Source organism: Lissotriton vulgaris, chromosome 2_1 (assembly GCF_964263255.1).
Source record: "Lissotriton vulgaris chromosome 2_1, aLisVul1.2, whole genome shotgun sequence".
NCBI classification, from domain to species: domain Eukaryota; kingdom Metazoa; phylum Chordata; class Amphibia; order Caudata; family Salamandridae; genus Lissotriton; species Lissotriton vulgaris.
Window position 1 is genome coordinate 1,823,847,929 of NC_141687.1, and position 19,219 is coordinate 1,823,867,147.

Genomic DNA, 19,219 nt, shown 5'->3' on the forward strand with positions numbered 1-19,219 from the left:
ATTCTTTAGTCGGCTGAAACCCCTTTTTGTGGTCTCTCAGATGTTACCGTATTCCAGGTCTGGTGCACTATCGGCTTCTGATCTCTTAAGTATTTACTTTACTTATTGTGCCATTTTCACAACGTTTCTTTCTCCTTCTATCTGAACATTATGCCATCTGGAAATTTCCATCTGTACTGTATACATTTAGTATTACAGATCTCAACAACTGACTGAAACAGTCAGCGTAGCAGGTGCCTGGTCTTAAAAAATCATTACTTTACTGTCGCTACATGGAACGGTTTTTGGCTTCGTCCTGCCATCAATATCAGTTCTTTCATATGAGAAAATTAGAACTTTGCTGCAATGTCCCTAGGTCTTACTTTCATGTATGAAGTCTTCCTTCCTACTCTATGAGCTCTTTCTATTCCTATAGGAACTTCATTTTTTTGTAGAATCTTTCTGAGGAGGGTTCACAAATACACCTCCATGTCACCTACTTGCTCTTTATTGTAGGTGTCCTGTTCTCAAATTGTCCCCCCTGGACATTTTATCCAGCTCTTCAAAGTTTTCTGTAAGCTGTTTCACTTGTTTTTCTAGGGTGGCAATCAAAGTCATAGCAATATGACAGAGATTGGATCCATGGAGTTAACCCTCAAACCCATACTTTGCAGAACTCTTTTGGTTTTAGCTATGTCACTGCCCAGCTCAGGGCAATGACTATTGAGGCTCTTCAACATATTTTTGTCAAATCCACCAAGCAGACTTTCCCACTTGGGGTGCAGTTTTCGAGGCCATTGTTATTGAATTCTTTCTTTCGTCTTCAAAGTTTCTTATTGTGTCTGGCTGACTGGACTAGGGAACAAAAGAACAAAGTTTGACTTTTCCCCGATTCAACAAGTGGTTTACATTTTCCACTGGGCTACCAGGGTCCTTCCATGGACACCAGATGCCTGAAAATTGTATCACAACTGTTTCCTGCCTCACTAGCTTGCTTCCATGAGTTCCCCTATGCACATTGTTCACGTTTCAACAAGACACCTTAAGGGCACAGCTGCATTCCAACTCCCATCTGCCGAAGTATTTGCCAACTATTATCAACTTTACTTCCTCCCACAGATGTTTTTCAGGTTTGTCTCGCCTTTCAGGACCCGTCGGAGTCCCTGTCCTGTAGTGTCACCCAGGCTAGCCTTAACTGCACTGGCAACTCCATTAGTGAGCTCCCCATCCCCACAATCTCCCAGCAAGGCTGCCTTTCTTCAAGGGGAAGTGGTGCAATGAGGAGCATTGCTACTATTCAGCCATAGCATTAGGTCTTCTTTCCTTCAACCGTCGCCTCAGCGCCCCTTTCCCTAACTTATCGGCTACATCAAGTCACACCTTCCTCTTGGCTTGCGCAAGCTCCGCTGAGATCCTGCTTCATTAACTCTGGGTGTTTGTCTTCTGTGTGTGTCCAGCCCATCCTCCCCTCCATCTTCTTTGGACTTGGGCCAGGCAAACGTTCAGCAGACACCACCATCTGAGCTCATGCAGGCACAGTTCACTGCTGCAAGCCTTTCTCCATCTGTGGCCCCACTCACAATTCCTGTCCTGTCTCCGCCAGTCTCTGGAACGCTAATGCCTATTAGGGTTCCATGGAGTGGCGTCTCATGGAAAGGGAAGACCACTCGGTCCCCCCGAACGTATGGATGGGTGCCCCGATCCCCCCGGGAAACCATTGTGGGCGGGGGGCGTGTTTCGGCTGGTATGCCCAAAGCGGCGTAGCCGGAGCACGCCCTCCCCGCCCAGAAGGGGTTGTCCTAGACACCCGCCCGGAAGTCCGCGCACGGATGGGCGTACCTGAGGCGGGCCCCCGCCCTCCCGCAGATGGATAAATAGAGCGGGAATCCAACGAAGCTTCCTCTTGTTCCAGTGCTCTGAAGGCTGCACCACTCGTCGCTCGTGAGCCCTCGAAGGAACAAGCGGCAATTTTGACCCACCCACCAGCCCCTTTTTGCAATGTTTTTTGTTTGAATAAAGTAATGGTTGGTGATATTCGAATGTATTAAAAAGATACAGTCACTTTTTGCATCATGGATGTATGCCTTTGATTGAATAAATGTTTGTAGGACTTTTTTCCTTTGTAGAAAAGTAGAGGAATGTATCGAATAATAAAATTGTCTTGTGCTTTAGGACTTTTTTCCCTTTGTAGCAATGTCAAAGTTGATGAATTGTCAAGCTGTTGCAGATTAGGCGTATTTTCTTTCCTTAGTAGGTAAAACAACTGTCGTATTTATTTTGGTCGGGCGGTAAGGTCATGATCGGTGAGCAGTGATTTCAAGGTCCCTAGGGGGGGCGCCACTCAGTATGGATGGGAGCGCCCACTACGGATGGGTCGCCTAGGGGGAGATGGCCATAGGCCCCTCCCAGGGGGAGACGGCTATATGCCCCTCCTACGAATTTCCCGGGGGCCGGATATCCGCTCCGGCGGAAGAGAGTGTGGGGAAGGGGGGGAGTCCACGCTGTCCTTCTTACGGATACCTCGCACAAGAACTCGGACGACCTTTAAGATGGCGTCGAGTGAAAGGGGGCCCCCACGACAAGGGAAGTTACAGTTGGCAGCGAGGGTAAAGTCCTCTGCGCATGCGCCACTCACACCGTGAGGGCGGGAATTTGGTAGTAGGGATCAGACACCGGTTAAGACCTTGCCGTTGGCCCTTAATGCTAGGATGTACAATTTTATTTTAGAATGTTATGCATTTTCAGTATGCTAGACTCGGCTAGGAAACCTTTGTATTAGAGATTTGTTAAGGTTAGCCAAAGAACTTGTCTTCATCAAAATGTAATGGAAGTAAAATTGTACATGATTCATGAAAAGTTTTAATTTAAAGTTTTACATTTTGTTTCATATTTTAATAAATAAGGCCGGGGGGGTAACTCCCCCCCGCCTTCCAAAAGTTCAAACTTGTGTCTGTCTCCTCCCATGGGGAATTGGTGTTGGGATGGGGTGGCGGGCATCCTGGCCCATACAACTGCTACTTCGCCATTTGGCCCTGCCACCCAATTGAAAACCATTTTCTTATCCTCTTTAAGGACTTCACTAAATTCAACAACTTGTCACATAATTAAAGTTCTTTCCACAAATTTGCCTGATTTCATGTTTTACATGCTTTAGCTTAGACTGTTTTTGTTGCTCAAGGCCTTCCCTTCTTAATACTCCACTAGACCTCATAAATTAAGGCTTGATGCCAAAAGCAGTTTATCCTGTTAGAGAAGTGGTCAGCCAGATCTTGACATATACATATGTTTTTCAGTGCCTGTTACTAAATGGTTGATGAACTGAAATCACTAAATGATTAGAATTCATCACAAATAAAAACTTTATTCTCCCATTGGCCTCCTTCATTCTCAACAATTTTATATCATATCAATAACTTAGACTATGACACAAAAATGTACATCTTAAAAATTGTTATCATTGCTAAAAGGATCACCGCCTTACACAACTGAAAAACTAAACAAAAATAAACTATTGAAAATTAGCTCTCATATATCTAACCAAGGCCAACCTTGAAAAAGTGATGAACGAACTGTAAAACATAAAGTTACTTCTCCACAAAATCTGTAAGGGTCACTTCGATATCTGTGATCGAATGCACCACTTTTGGCACGTTGTAAGAGCAGTAACTCTACCACTTTTCTCTCCAGCTGTGATTTGTTTTGTCACCTTAACACGGTTTCAGTTTTCTCATGACAGGTACCTACTGGGATTTCAGTACTCCCTCATGTGCTATTCTCTTACTACTTTTATACTCATACCGTACTTTAGTATACGCTTTTAAGTAAGTTTTTACAAGACATTTGATGTGGAACATGATCATCAATTTTTGGCACTGTGTGATTATGACAAAATATCATCTATGTAAACAAGCTTTGGCATGGCAGATAGGTCTCACCTTTTGGACCTATTTGCTTTGCCAATGCTATTTGGCAATTCAATGCAGTGTCAGACAAAATTTAAGAAAAAAGGGCACAATGACAACACAGTAAATGGATCCTAACTAGAAAGTACTTGGCTAAATATACTGTCTTACAGTTTATTTATATAATTGTATTAGGTGTGTACGTTATTGCATTTTCTAATTTGGTTACTCGCTATACTTGTCATACTGATCAGTATTGTTCGATTTTTATGCTTACTACCTAAACTGTAAGAACATGAGATTGTTAATATTATAGTTTTTTATTTACATTTTAAATAGTTATTTTTATGGGGAAAGAAGGAATACAAGTATGTCCTTTGATCACAGACTTCACTTTATCAGAACAATATAAGAGTTCCTTCAGTGATGCAGGAATGAACAGGCTTTCACTAGCCAGTGCGTTTAACTTTTGCTGAAACAAGATGTTGAGCCATTTCCCCTAGCAGAACAATACATTGGGTGTACGAATAGAGATTTTAATTGTAAGCAAAGGGTCAAGCTCAAGAGTTCACCTCTAGTCACATATATCTTCTAATTCCTGAAAAGAGAAAAGTTCGAAAAGCTAAGACCCTAAATAAGAACTCTAGTTCCTTTTGGAAAACGAAAGCTATACACACACTCGATTGACAAGAATTCTACTTCCGTATTTCAATATAGCCCCCACACCAGTGTTTCTTCCGCATTGCATTAGCCTGTCTGAATGACCAGCGTAAAGAGCTACCACCTAGACAGAATGCTGCTCCAATGTACGACAATTTACAACTGCGAGGTAAGAGCTAAACTGTAACCAGGTGATCAATCAATCAATCATAGGCATTTATAGAGCGCTCTACTTACCCGGAGGGTCTCAAGGCGCTAGGGGGGGGTGCTGCTGCTACCCGAACAGCCAGGTCTTGAGCTTCTTCCTGAAGGCGAGGTGGTCTTGGGTCAGGCGCAGGTCGGTCGGGAGGGAGTTCCAGGTCTTGGCGGCCAGGTAGGAGAAGGACCTTCCTCCTGTTGCCGTTTTTCGGATGCGGGGGACGGCGGCGAGGGCGTGACTGGCTGATCGGAGGTGTCGTTTGGGAGCGTAGAAGTTGATGCGGTTGTTGAGGTAGCTCGGGCCTTGGTCGTGAAGAGCTTTGTGTGCGTGGGTAAGGAGACGGAAGGTGATTCTCTTGTTGACCGGGAGCCAGTGCAGGTCTCTTAGGTGTCCGGAGATGTGGCTGTGTCGTGGGATGTCGAGGATGAGTCTGGCTGAGGCGTTCTGGATCCGTTGGAGTCTCTTCTGGAGCTTGGCGGTGGTTCCAGCGTAGAGGGCGTTGCCATAGTCCAGTCGGCTGGTGACGAGTGCCTGGGTGACAGTCTTCCTGGTCTCGGTGGGGATCCACCGGAAGATCTTCCGTAGCATGCGCAGGGTGTTGAAGCATGACGAGGAGACGGCGTTGACTTGCTTGGTCATGGAGAGGGAGGAGTTCAGGATGAAGCCCAGGTTGCGTGCGTGGTCTGTCGGTTTGGGTGCGGTGCCCAGGGCGGGGGGCCACCAGGAGTCGTCCCAGGCGGAGGGCGAGGATCCCAGGATGAGGACTTCCGTCTTGTCCGAGTTCAGCTTCAGGCGGCTGGTCGACATCCCCTCGGCTACTTCTTTCATTCCTTCGTGAAGGTTGGCTCTGGCGGCGGCGGGGTTGTTGGTCAGGGAGAGGATCAGCTGAGTATCGTCGGCGTAGGAGATGATGTTGAGGTTGTGTTGGCGTGCGATGGCCGCGAGGGGGCTCATGTAGACGTTGAAGAGGGTTGGGCTCAGCGAGGATCCTTGAGGGACGCCGCAGATGACTTCGGTGGCCTCTGACTTGTACGGTAGTAGACGGACTCTCTGTGTTCTTCCGTCGAGGAAGGAGATGATCCATTCCAGCGCCTTCTCCTGGATTCCGACGTTGCTGAGGCGCTGCACTAGGGTGCGGTGGCAGACGGTGTCGAAGGCCGCGGAGAGGTCTAGTAGGATGAGGGCCGCTGTTTCTCCGTTGTCCATCAGGGTTCGGATGTCATCGGTGGCAGCGATGAGGGCGGTCTCTGTGCTGTGGTTGGCTCGGAAGCCAGACTGTGAGGGGTCGAGGGATCCGTTTGTCTCGAGGAAGGCGGCCAGCTGCTTGTTGACGGTCTTCTCGATGACTCGGGCTCTTTTTCAGCCCATGTACATGACAACAGGGAAGAAGGGGAGTAGCCCTCTGATGAAGAAGGAAGCCGAACACAGCTCTTTTTTACGTCTCGCCTAGGCAGCGTGTGCGCTGCATGCGCTGTCTCAGCGAGACATACAGTAATCTATATGTTGGCTTAAACTCCGTGTAATTTGTTTTTCCTCTTGCAATTGGTTTACCTGTGGCATTGCTGTTGTTATCTTGCTTTCTGGTGTCTGTTGATCCTATGCTAACTTCCGTGTAGTCCCGTAGCAGCGTTGCCTAACTACAGATCACGTCCTCTCCGCTCGCACTTGTTTAAATTGCGTGCAGTGTGCCATGTGTTTCTCACGCCGCGTTTATTTATTTATTTAGGAGATCACCCTCTACGTCGGTAAGTGGAGACTCTCCTTCATAGGATTAGCCTCTGTAACTAGAGCGGCAGCATTGCATGATAGAATTGTGCTGGTCCACCGCGCTTCATGTTTGCCATAAATCACGTCATCTCCCGGGGCATCCCCCACCACCTCCCACAAGTCACAGCTGCTCTGGCAGAAGAATGCTTAATAAGATGATTTTAGAGGGACGGTGGAAGCATGTGTGTGCCATGACTCTAGCTATAAAACATACGCAATATTCAAAACCTTTAGTCAAACATGGTTATCCTCCAGCCCATTTTTTTTCCTGGGTGAAACTGCAGTTTCTAAACACAGCTATTAGATGCCCCCATTTGTTACACAAAATAGCCTTACAGTGAGCCATTTTAAGTTCGATTATCCCATAGCACATGGAAAACAGAGAAGCGATTTACAAAAAAGTAAAACAAATTAAATCTACACTGTTCATGCTTTATTTTTGTTTGTTTTTTAAGTTAGGCTCGTGAGTCAAGCACGGCAGGCACTTAAAAGCTCTGATAAAGAAGTATATTTTCTATACAGCACAATAAAATAGTGCTCCCTGAAGAAAAGCATGCAGGATCACAAACTCTATGCTCCTCATCCCAAATTCTAATCTTGCACAATTGTATTTTGTAAGTCATCCCGGAGATCAGTGTTACGTTTGAAAGACAAATGCTACGAGCTTCAATGACACTCTGTGGCTTCCCTGGTATATCTTTAACTGTCAGGCAAACACAGAGCAGTTCGTTATTTCATGATGTGCAAAATATTTATGGATGCATAAATTATTCTTTGTGTAAACACATGCATTCTCTAGAACGTTCACACCTTTGAGCAGTGCACAGGGCTAGTGGGCAGGAGAGGAGACCATTTGAGAGGTAAGGAGGCATGTTCAGCTGCGGTAGAGGAGTGTGAGGGGCATAGTGTGTTTCATTAAACTTTGTTGCCGTTTCCTTTTTATTCACTCTCCGTTTGCTGGTTTTCATTCTTTATCGAGGCTCGTGCGGCCGCGCTTCATGTTTGCCGTAAATCACCTCATCTCCCCGGGGCATCCCTCACCAACTCCCGCAAGTCGCAGCTGCCCCGACAGAAGAATGCTTAACAAGATGATTTTAGAAGGACGGTGGAAGCATTTGTGTGCCATGACTCTAGCTATAAAACACACGCAACATTCAAAACCTTTAGTCAAACAAGGTTATTCTTTGTGTAAACACACGCAATCCCTAAAACTTTCACACCTCTGCATTCAGATATGAAATGCTTGCTTTGGAAAAGAATACATGCTTTCTTCATATATCCATTCAAACTAGCCTATGTAGAAAAGCATACATTTCACTTTTAACTATGAATTAGGCCCATAGCCATTAAAATGCCGCAACTGCAACACTGATTGGGGACTCACAAAAACGATAGGCCGCGTGACTGGCCGCGGGCCTTGAAATATCTTTGGGGTCACAAAAGAATCCGGCACAAGCTCGACATTTCCAACGTGTGACTGACTTTTTCAGTGGCCTCGACGGTTAGGGAAACCTGTTTTCATCTAGGGCCATATGTGTGATATATGCTGCCCTTGTGTAGCTTAGTAGTTTAGCTACTTGTTGGACACACGTGTATGTCTACTCTCGACTCATTCCTGCATCACCCTAAGTGTATAGTTGTCTGAATCAGTCTAAGAGCGACATTAGGCACCAGGTATTTATTATTAATATGTCCAAATGTGTCATCTGCATTGTGCCTAAATGGTAAATTAAAACAAAATAGACACCATGCCATTGGCATTTGAACATATATGTACTGAAACATGAACTCCAATGTGCCAGTCGCCTCACTGGTGCCAGCCACTTTCCTGAAGTTCGCAGGTTAACATATCCATAGTTTTACTGTTCAGTTGCTATAAAAGCTTATAATATGTTATAGTGTGCACTTTCTTTCTTTATTTAATCACCCCAGTGCAAACAAAAACATACATAAAACACATTGCTATTTACAATGCCAATAGCTCCAACTCCAACAAATGCAAGACCCAGTGCATTGCAAATGCGTGTTTTTCTTCTGGTCTGCACGAGTTAGAAAGTATTGAGGGGACCTTAGGATAAGCATCCCTAGTTCTAGCATGTTCACAACATTAGTATGCTTTTAGATGATATCGCTTTGACAATTTTAGGCAACAGGAAAGCTTTCTATTGCATTCTTCTTGTAAGTGCAATGTGAATTATTCTGCAATTCGGTGCACAGCCTAAAAATGCAAAAATGCTTTTTAAGATATGTGGGAATCTTCTCCCAGCAAGGTAAGGTATTTATACCAAGGTCTGACTCTTTTTTTCCTTTGTGGGCTTTAAACACTGTATTTCGAGACATCATTACATAGAATGACCAGGTCATCGTTTTTCCATGATGTTTCGGCTTCTCTGAGAAGGTTGTTTTTCATCCCCCTTTGTAAGATTTGCCTAGGTTTTCCATTTTTAGCTCTTTAAAATTGCTTCAGACAAACAAAACGCTGTGTAATGTCACAGTGCTCCCTGCATCATTTACAACCCTCTGCAAGACAAAAGCAAACTCAGTATTTTCTTTTCTCAACGCTGACAGCCTTGATGAAAATAATTTCTCAACATGAGTAATTTCGTGACATAGAACCAATTGTGGTCGATGGCATTCAGATTTTTGTCGGCAAAACGGTTTTGGCAGACAGCCACCGGGAACGGTTGTCTCAAAACGACATTCCCAAGCCAAAATGGAGACTGCCTGGAAAGTTCTAATAGAACGAAGACTCCTAACACTGGAAGGCTCATTTGTTTCCCCCGAGGGTTATCCTTTCTGACATATGTTGTCTCCATACTCAGAGGAAACTGAGACACTTTCCTTTCTGCTGTGGCTTAAGAACAAACTAGGCCGTCATTTTTCTTCCCCTCCTAACTTTGAATTATTTTAAATACCATCTGTAAAATGGGCCAGTGTATATTGCCACTACCATCTTGCTTACATAGTCCCGGTTCCTGAAACGTCATTCCAATAAAACACACATTTACTCAGAGTGAGGGAAGTTTGTTTCGTATCAAAGAGAAAGATCTTTCGTAAAAGACTTGGAGCGCTCCTTTCCTGTCCCTAGTTCAGCAAACTGTGAGTTTCCACCCACCTACGGACAAAGAACTTAAAAAGCTGTGTTGTGGAAACTGTTGTAGTTCTCACAGTACACTGAACATGTCTACAAAGGTGAACACTTCAGATAAACTCACACAAATTACTCTCCTCTTCAGATGAGGAGGCAGCCATATACCATGTAAAACTATAGGCCTTGTATTTACAAACTGGGTGATAACAGAAAATGAGCCCATTTCCTGAGGAAGTGCTAAATCCAGACTGGATCCACCAGCCGAATTTCATCCACCATACTATCCAAAAGTGGCAACATCTCTTTACTGCTGGATTGTTAAAGGAAGCAAGCCATATTTGTCTTTCATAATCCATCTGTCCCCGTTGATTGGTTGAGAGAGGAAAGGGCCCTGTCTGTAGTTGGCAATAGGCGGTTTACATTGTAGTCCTTTCACAGCATTTGAAGACAATACATTTACCTGAGTAATTGACTATATCAAATTAAGTCTGGTGATCCCAAAAGCTGAAAAAACCCATTAAAGCATAGAGGAAAGGACACAGCAATATTTCAGAAAGAAGATGGGAAAGACATACTGCCTGTAGTGTTAACTATATATGAGTATCCCAGAGAGGCCAAGATTGAATAGATTGGGAGATTAATCTGTAATGTTACATCGAGGTCTTTGCACAAGAGATGCAATGACTTGAATGGGCCTCCAGACTTAAATTTGCAATCAGCCAGTAAATGTAATACCTCCCTGGACCCCCTGACAGCTCCTTTGCCTCTAATACGGTACAGGCACAGAGACAAAGAGTTCCCTCATTTTCATAGGGAGGAAACACCCCCTTTGGATCGTTCCAGCACTACATGTGTACAGAAGGGGTTGTGCAAACTTCTATAGCGCCTTCTATAATATCAAAGTGCTCCGGGAGGCAGAAAGGGAGAAAACATGCCCATCGTACCCCAGGGCACTCTCCCTAATATGGCCTAAAGTTTGATTCCCTCTTGCACCAGCTACAGATTAAACTCCACTACAGCAATGAGAATTTACATGTAATCAGTCAGAATTCTGCACTCCTTTCACAGATTACAACCACTATCCACAACTGTACAGATCTAATAAATTCAGAGAAAGACCATCTGCTACCTAAGAAGGGGAACTTTCATTAAAAAAGTACCAAAAGAATTGAACGCAATGCTGTTTCATGAGAAAATGCCTTTTACCCTTTTACGGTGTCCCCCACACAAAGATGATATAACCAATGAATGAATAAATAGATGGATGTATGAATGAATGCCTTGCTGCAGAAGTCTATTAACATCCTGCCTATCCCACATTCAAACCCTTTAGGTCCGACTCTGTTTCATGTCCTCACAAGGTTAATAAAACAAGTACCTTTGAATTTGATGCTAGTGATAACTTCTTTTTATGGTGCCAATAAGCTGGAAGGCTGTCAACAAACATTATAAAAAACAAGTTTCTTTGTCGCTGATGATGAGTACTTTCTAGGTCACAGGCACATACTGTTCCTTTCCAACCGATATATACTGAGGTTGCTAATAGTAATAAAAACTGTGTAACTCTTTTTGACTTTTTTATACAAAAATATTCCTATTTTCAGCAGAATATTCTGCACTTAGGTCAGGACTTGTGTTAGACAGGTCAGTCTTAGGGTGGGATTCCCCCAGACCTTTCTTGCCTGCTTACCTTCTCTTTGTGCTGATTCTTTTTGTTGGACTTAAGACTCTGAGCACTTTACCACCGTTAACCAATGCTAAATGGCATGTGCTGCCCCCCCAAACATGATAACATTGGCTTATCCACATTTGGTATATTTAATTTAATTGTAAGTCACTTGTAGAGTGGGGTATCATATACCCAGGGCCTGTAAATTAGATGCTACTGGTGGGCCTGCAGCACTGATTGTGCCACCCACACAAGTAGCCCTTCAAAGATCTCTCAGGCCAGCCACTGCAGGGCCTGTGTTTGCAGTTTACTGCCATTACGACTTGGCATTAAAAACCCCTTGCCAAGCCTTAAACTAAAATTTTATTACACATACGTCACCCCTAAGGTAGGTCCTGGGGAGCCCATAGGGAAGGGTGCTGTGTAAGTAAAAGGTAGAATATGTACTTTTAAGTTTTGCATGTAACAGTAGTGAAAAACACCTAAAGTCATTTTTCACTATTGTGAGCCTACCCCTCTTATAGGTTAACATTGAGATTTCCTTGTTACACTTTTAAGCTGTAATTCCCCAATTAGAAGGAGTAGCTTTGTCATGCTTTATATATTTGGAATGGTAATGATAAATCCTCATTACAGGTAAAGTTGGATTTAACATTGCCATTTTAGAAATGCCACTTTTAGAAAGTTGGCATTTCTCTGCTCTTAAAGCTCTGTGTGCCTGCAGCTTGTCTCCAATACACGTCTGGGGTGGGTCACAGCTTGACTTTGTACATTCCATCTAGACAGCCACAGACAAAGGAAGGTTAGGTTTGTCTGAGTGCCCATCTGCATCCTGATGGGTCATCCTGGGCAGGATAGGAGGGAGGAGTTGACACCTGAATAGGCAGTGTCCTTCCCCCACACTAAGTGTTGATTACCCCCTACAGGTAGTCTGGAGCCATGGTTGGGAAGAAAGGACTTATGTGCACTTCAAAGACCCTTTTTGGATGTCACCCCCACCCCAAAGGCCCAGCTGGGTATACATACTGGGCCTCTGACCCCATCCTATCAGACACTTTTGGACCTGTGAAGAACCTTTGTCAGAAGGACTGCTGTGCTGCTACAAGGACAATCACTTGGCTGGACTGATGCCCTGGAAGGATTGCTTCTTTACTGTGCTGCCCTGCTACCTGCCACTGCTATCTGACCCTGCTGACGGAAAGCTGGACTCTGCCTTGAATCCAGAGTGATCTCCAAGGGCTTGTTGGCTTGCCTCCTGTTTCTGAGACTCAGGGTTATCAAAGTCTCATCATCTGGTCGTGTGCCTGGTCCAATGGAAGTGGACACAGGTGATTGCTCCAGTGGAACCTTCGCATCCTCAGCTTGCATGAAGCAGAACCGACACATCGCCCCTATTGCGGGAGTGGACCCAGCGCATTCCACTTGGAACCAGAGCATCGCCTCCAGGAACCAAAGCATCCAAACCACGCATCGCCGCCGCAGCAGTGTGGGAAGATTGATGCATCCCCTCGACTGTGTAGATAAACCGGGTGCATTGCACTCAGAACCAAGGCATCTTGGCTTCTGCGCTTCATCTACGGAACTGACACATCGCCACCACTGTGTGAAGAAAATCGACGCATCACCTTGACTGTGGGATCGACATTGATGCATTGCTTGGCTGCACTCTGCATCTCGCTGTTGCGACCAGGACCAAGGTACTTTGTTCAGTGGGCCTCTGTTGCTCCTGTATATGGCCTGCACTTCATCGTGGTCACCCTGTTCTTATGACTTAGCCCCGGTCCAGTGCGACCAGATAACACCCATAGGCTCTAAGAACCCTTTTATTTATTAAACATTATTCCTATCTCAACTTTTATTGAATTTTTGTTGTTTTGGTCTTGATTTAGATATAAAATGATTGTCTATTTTTCTAACCTCGTGTGGAATCTTTCTGTGGTGTTTTCATTGTGTTACTGTGATGCACAAATACTTTACACATTGCCTCTTACGTTTAGCCTGACTGCTCTGTTCCAAGCTACCAGAGGGTGAGCACAGGTTAACTTTTAGTGTCTATCTTACTTACCCTTTTCAGGATTGTGGTTCCTGCCTGAACAGGGTTCATACCTCTGCCAGCCAGAAATCCAATTTCTAACACCATGGTAATCATAATTCACTGTCAGTGGGTGTGGGATTTTGATGAAAAATCAATTCAATTCTATCCCTAGTGCATTATAAATCATTCAGAATTATAATCCCCTTCTAAGATGCAAAATGTTTCAACACCTGACTTTCGTTATCATACTTGTCTGGAACTAAAACCTGTTTCCCCCAAATTGAGAGCATTTAAGAAATAAACAACCAATGTGCAATGTACTTACAATCAATGGGACTGTAGTGCAGCTGGGTGTATTCTATGGTTTTACTACTGTTCAGTGTGCAATGTTGCATTGGATATGTACAGTGCAATTACAACCTGGCTCCCGTGTATCGCGCAGTTTCACAGTTAACATGCATACACTGAATATAACTTTAGATGAGCTTACGGTTGGAGGGACCATTTGCAGTTCAACTGATATGCTGCTACGCAATGCACTGCACTCAGGATGTGTTTGCAGTAATGTATAGTGCAGGGGCTCTGCTCACCTCTCTCCATGATGAGGTATACCAGTCCATACAAGGCTTGGGCTGACATGAGGCCTCCGATGGCGGCTTGAACACCATCAACTGGCAGTGGAATGGTCGAAGAAGCCGCTCATCTCTTGTATCCACGCATTGCACATCACGCACCGTTGTGCCCCCGCCACAGTTCTTAGAACACTAGAAAAAGCAGAAGGTGCACATGAAGAAAATGGAGTGCACTGTACCCTCATACAAAAAGCTGCACTTTCCAAATACAGTCCAACAAAACGACTGACTAAATTAATTATTGGTAATCCCCTTTATGCAGTCTTTTCCTCGTCTCAGTGAATGCTTCAATGAGGTGTGTTGTTTTGAGACAGGCACCCCATTACCTAAGCTGAGGATAACCCTAACCCAAGCATTAAGACCTCATCACTCTACTTCAGCTTATTTGCTTATAAGTGAGTACCAATCAGCAAATTGCGACATACCAAAATAAGACAATGCACCAAAATCAAAAGTGCTACCCATGGCTTTAATGAGCGTAGAACTGGGGCAGATCCAGTGTGGTAAGGAGGCCAGCAGTTTAGCACCACATGTTGCGGTGAAGATAGGTCCATCCACCCCGGAGAGTGCAGCGTGATTATATGAAGAAAACCTCATGTTGCTACTTTACGCATACCTGAAAAACACACATAGCGCCTCTGTTCAAGAGGCAGTCGAATGCTTGCCCTTCTGCCTTTCTGTTCTGAACTTAAGGAGGGCCCTCCATGACTGAGAAAATGCTGGCGTGAAAGCCAGCATAATCTGAATATCTGGGATCAATGCTGGAGGTGCGGAAGCTTTCACAGCCACGCCAAGATTCTCTGACTTCCTATAAGCAGGCTATCTACTCATGTAAATGGTATTCGACCTCTTAGTGTGTAGAGAACAGGAAAAAATAAACATTTGAGATCTTAACAGACTTTTTAACTTTTAGACATTCGATTTTTCTACCAAGATGCCTAAGCTATATTTACAATTTTGAAGAAATAGAGAAAAACATTTCTATAAAGTTATGATTTCATATATTCGTTGTTTTAAATTACGTTTTTTTGCAAACCTGAGGTCCACTACCGACGGTTTTTAGGACTGACTATTCTATCCCACAGGGATAAATAGACGAGGTAATGTAGTTGAAACAAACTCTCTGACCAAGCGGATTCCTCCCAATGCATGTTGTCTACTGAAGCGTGAAGCTTCGCCAGGCGCGCGCTTGGCCTCACTCACACCCCTTCCCCATATGCTATTTCCCTCCCACCCGCACGCTCCCCCGCCCCCCCACCAGGCTCTTGAAGCGCGACGCTTAGACTTCAAAGGCGATGCTTAGTCTTCAAAGGAATGCTTTCCCCTGCCCCCCTCTGCGCAATGCCAGTTTTGTGTTTCTTGTTTTAAAACGGCTTTCTGTCCGTTTCACGGCGCATACATTCCCTAAACTCGTCTTATTGCTTTGTGAGATAAGTCAGAGCATGTTAAGGTTGCACTGTCACAAACTTTCCGTGGCCGCAGCATCTGGCACAGTCTTACACAACCCGAAATGTTTGCACTTATAAGAACATTAACACCAGGAGCAGACTCGTCTTATTGCTTTGTGAGATAAGTCAGAGCATGTTACGGTCTCACTGTCACAACCTTTCCGTGGCTGCAGCATCTGGCACCGTCCTACACAGCCCGAAATGTTTGCACTTATAAGAACATTAACACAAGGAGCAGACTTGTCTTATTGCTTTGTGAGATAAGTCAGAGCATGTTAAGGTCGCACTGTCACTGATATAATATTTCTATATTTGGCTCTTTGCAGAGGGGGGATTCTTTGCTCTGGAGCAGGAGGCATTGGCATTGGCATTGGCATTGGCACAGAGCCGAGCGCCGCATTTCCTCCATTTACTGCTGACAAACAAACACCCGCGCGAGCGGATCGCCCCTGCACTGCCCTCTACCGCTTCTCCGGAAACTGCAGAGCCTGGCATCTCAAAAACACATGAAGCGCGGCCAAGAAAAACACTGGAGCTTCTTTGTTTCTTCATATTGTTTCCTCGATGAAGTGATGCCTTGAGCCACTGGCTGCTGCGGTTTTAAAAGCACAGGCAGCGACGCCATGTAGCTAATTTCTTTGAGCTGAAGGTATTACTTGCCTCTCACTAATATCCTAGAGACATTTAGGATGTGTGTCGAATTTCACCAGGACCACAGTACGCGTGTTTGTTTAGCACTAAATCTAGCCTCTTAAAATTGTCTGCCCTATGCCATGCGCGCACTAGCGCAGCAAAGAGGCCTTGGGTAGAGTTGCCACCTAGTTGGTTTTCTAACGGCATCACCGTATTTTGGTGTCCTGGCTCTACAAAAATAGGCAAAATTACCTAGCACTGGTATTTTTAGACCCCTATCTGAATATACGTCAAACAGCAGCTGTAAATAGAAAGTACTTTTAAATGTATTCAAGAGATGCGCAAACGACCCCTATCTAATAAAGCAAACAAAGTTATGTTACAAATTAATATACATGATTTTGTTCCAAGTCCTCACACACTCACTCTCTGACACACACTCACTCTCTCTCACACACACACTCTCTCACACACACACACACTCTCACACACACTACCTCTCTCTCTCACACACACACTCCCTTTCACACACACACACTCTCTCTCTCACACACACTCTCTCTCACACACACACACTCTCTCTCTCACACACTCTCTCTCACACACACACACTCTCTCTCTCTCACACACTCGCTCTCTCACACACACACACTCTCTCTCTCACACACACACACTCTCTCTCTCTCACACACACACACTCTCACACACACTCCCTCTCTCTCTCACACACACTCCCTCACACACACACACACTCTCGCTCTCACACACACTCTCTCTCTCACACACACACTCTCTCTCACACACACACACACTCTCTCTCTCACACACACACACACTCTCTCTCTCTCACACACTCACATTCTCTCTCTCTCACACACACACACTCTCTCTCTCTCACACACACACACTCTCTCTCACACACACACTCTCTCTCTCACACACACACTCTCTCTCTCACACACACACATTCTCTCTCTCACACACACACACTCTCTCTCACACACACACACACACACTCTCTCTCTCACACACACACACACTACAACTCCAGCCTCCAAATCCAGCCTCCAAATCCAAATCCACCCGCAAACTACAACTACAGACTCCAACTCCACCCTCCAACTCCACCCTCCAACTACACCATCCAAATCCTACATCCAAATCCAAATCCACCCTCCAAATTAACCCTCCACCATCCAACTACACCCTCCAACTCCAACTCCACACTCCAAATCCACTCTCCAAATCCACCCTCCAACTCCACTCTCCAACTCCAAACCATTGTTGTTTGTAATATCAATACATGTAAGTCACATAAATACAACCCATATTGCATTACAAATGCTATAGGTGTCACATTTGCAAAAGTTATAACTATTAGCGTTGTAAATGACAAAGCAATTCATTTCACTATTTTTCACAACAAAACATTAAAATAAAATTGGTCATTTACAATAGCAATAGTTTAAACTTTCCGAATGAGAAACATATTGCATTGCATTTTAACTCCCTGTTAACGTCTGCTGATCTGATGCTCACTTTCACCACACCTCCTTCTCTAACTCCCTATTCTTTTCTCTTCTCCTGTGCTGATCTGCTGCTCTATTCCACCCCACCTCCTTCTTTAACTCCCTATTCTCTTCTGCTGTGCTGATCTGTTCCTCTCTTGCAACAAACTCCTTCTCTAACTCCCTGTTCTCTTCTCCTGCGCTGATCTGCTGATCTCTTCAACACACATCCCTCTTTAACTCCCTGTTCTCTTATAATATGCTGATCTGCTGCTCTCTTCCACATACATCCTTCTGTAACCGCACACACACATACATACATACAACCACGCATACACACATACAACACACATACAGCCACACAAATACAACCACACACATCTATCGCCCTCACTCTATCTATCTATCACCCTCACTCTATCTATCTATCTATCGCCCTCACTCTATCTATCTATCAATCTATCTATCTATCGCCCTCACTCTATCTATCGCCCATACTCTATCTATCGCTCTCACTCTATCTATCGCCCTCACTCTATCTATCTATCGCCTTCACTCTATCTATCGCCCTCACTCTATCTATCTATCGCCCTCACTCTATCTATTGCCCTCACTCTATCGCCCTCACTCTATCTACCTTTCCCCCTCCCTCTAGCTATCTATCGCCCTCCCTCTGGCTATCTATCGCCCTCACTCTATCTATCGCACAACAACAGCATCACTCAGGGGCACCACAGCATCACTCAGGGGCACCACAACATCACTATGCGCTACCACTGCATCACTGAATGCCACAGCATCACTTGTCGCCACCACAACATCACTCAGCACCACCACAGCATCAATCTGTGCAACCATTCAACAACTGGTTCAAATATGTTCTCTCAATGTTTCAAGCTTTATTACAAATGTCACAAAAAATATGTTAATATTTCCCTTCTGTTCTTGGATTTTCGTCACAATAAAATACACTGAACATAATCTTCACACAAGTTATTTACAAAAGTTTAAGCTATTGCCATTATAAATTACAATAACTTTTATTTAAGTATTAATTATTTTAAAAAATGTAAAGCCATTGTTATTTGTAATATCAATACATCTAAGTCACGTAAATACAAAACATGTTGCATTACAAATGCTACAGGTGTCACATTTGTGAAAGTTATAACTATTGGCATTGTAAATGACAAAGATATTAATTTCGCTATTTTCAAAACCAACACATAAGTACAAAATGTGTCATTTACAATACCAATAGCTCAAACTTTCCTAATGCGAGACCTATTGCATTGCAAATGCTTGTTTTTAAAGCAGCAGCAGCAGTCTGCAGGGTTGTAGGAACGTGTTTGAGACATTTTCAATGTGAGGGTGCCTTCCTGGTAAATCGAGGCAGCACCTGTTTAGTGTGGCAGTCTCTCTGGGACTACTTCACTGCGCCTTGCCTGCAGAACAGAGATATCTGCTTTACAAGGAAGCGATATTTAAAGTTTTATTGAAGCTTGTATTGTATTTTAGTATATCAGGTTTGGAAACACGAGAAGAACCTGACACGCAATACATTTTAAAGGGACTCTGTGGCACAAGTCCTCCCTAGTGTTCCAGAAGACTTTTGCCCTGTTCTTTCTCAGGGCATTCGGGATGGTCAGGTTTGTCAGTCTTCCTCTATTGGCGGTTGAATGCAGGGTCCCCCCAG

At 44.4% G+C, this 19,219-nt stretch overlaps 1 protein-coding gene across 1 annotated transcript in view; it reads right to left on the bottom strand.

Moving 5' to 3' along the window:
• ADAMTS7 (ADAM metallopeptidase with thrombospondin type 1 motif 7) overlaps positions 1–19,219 on the bottom strand; it is a 594,575-nt gene that overhangs the window by 124,113 nt on the left and 451,243 nt on the right. Inside the window, exon 21 of the mRNA XM_086957915.1 lies at positions 13,893–14,066. Within this exon, the coding sequence (XP_086814041.1) occupies positions 13,893–14,066 (174 nt within the window). The remainder of the gene's footprint in view (positions 1–13,892; positions 14,067–19,219) is intronic.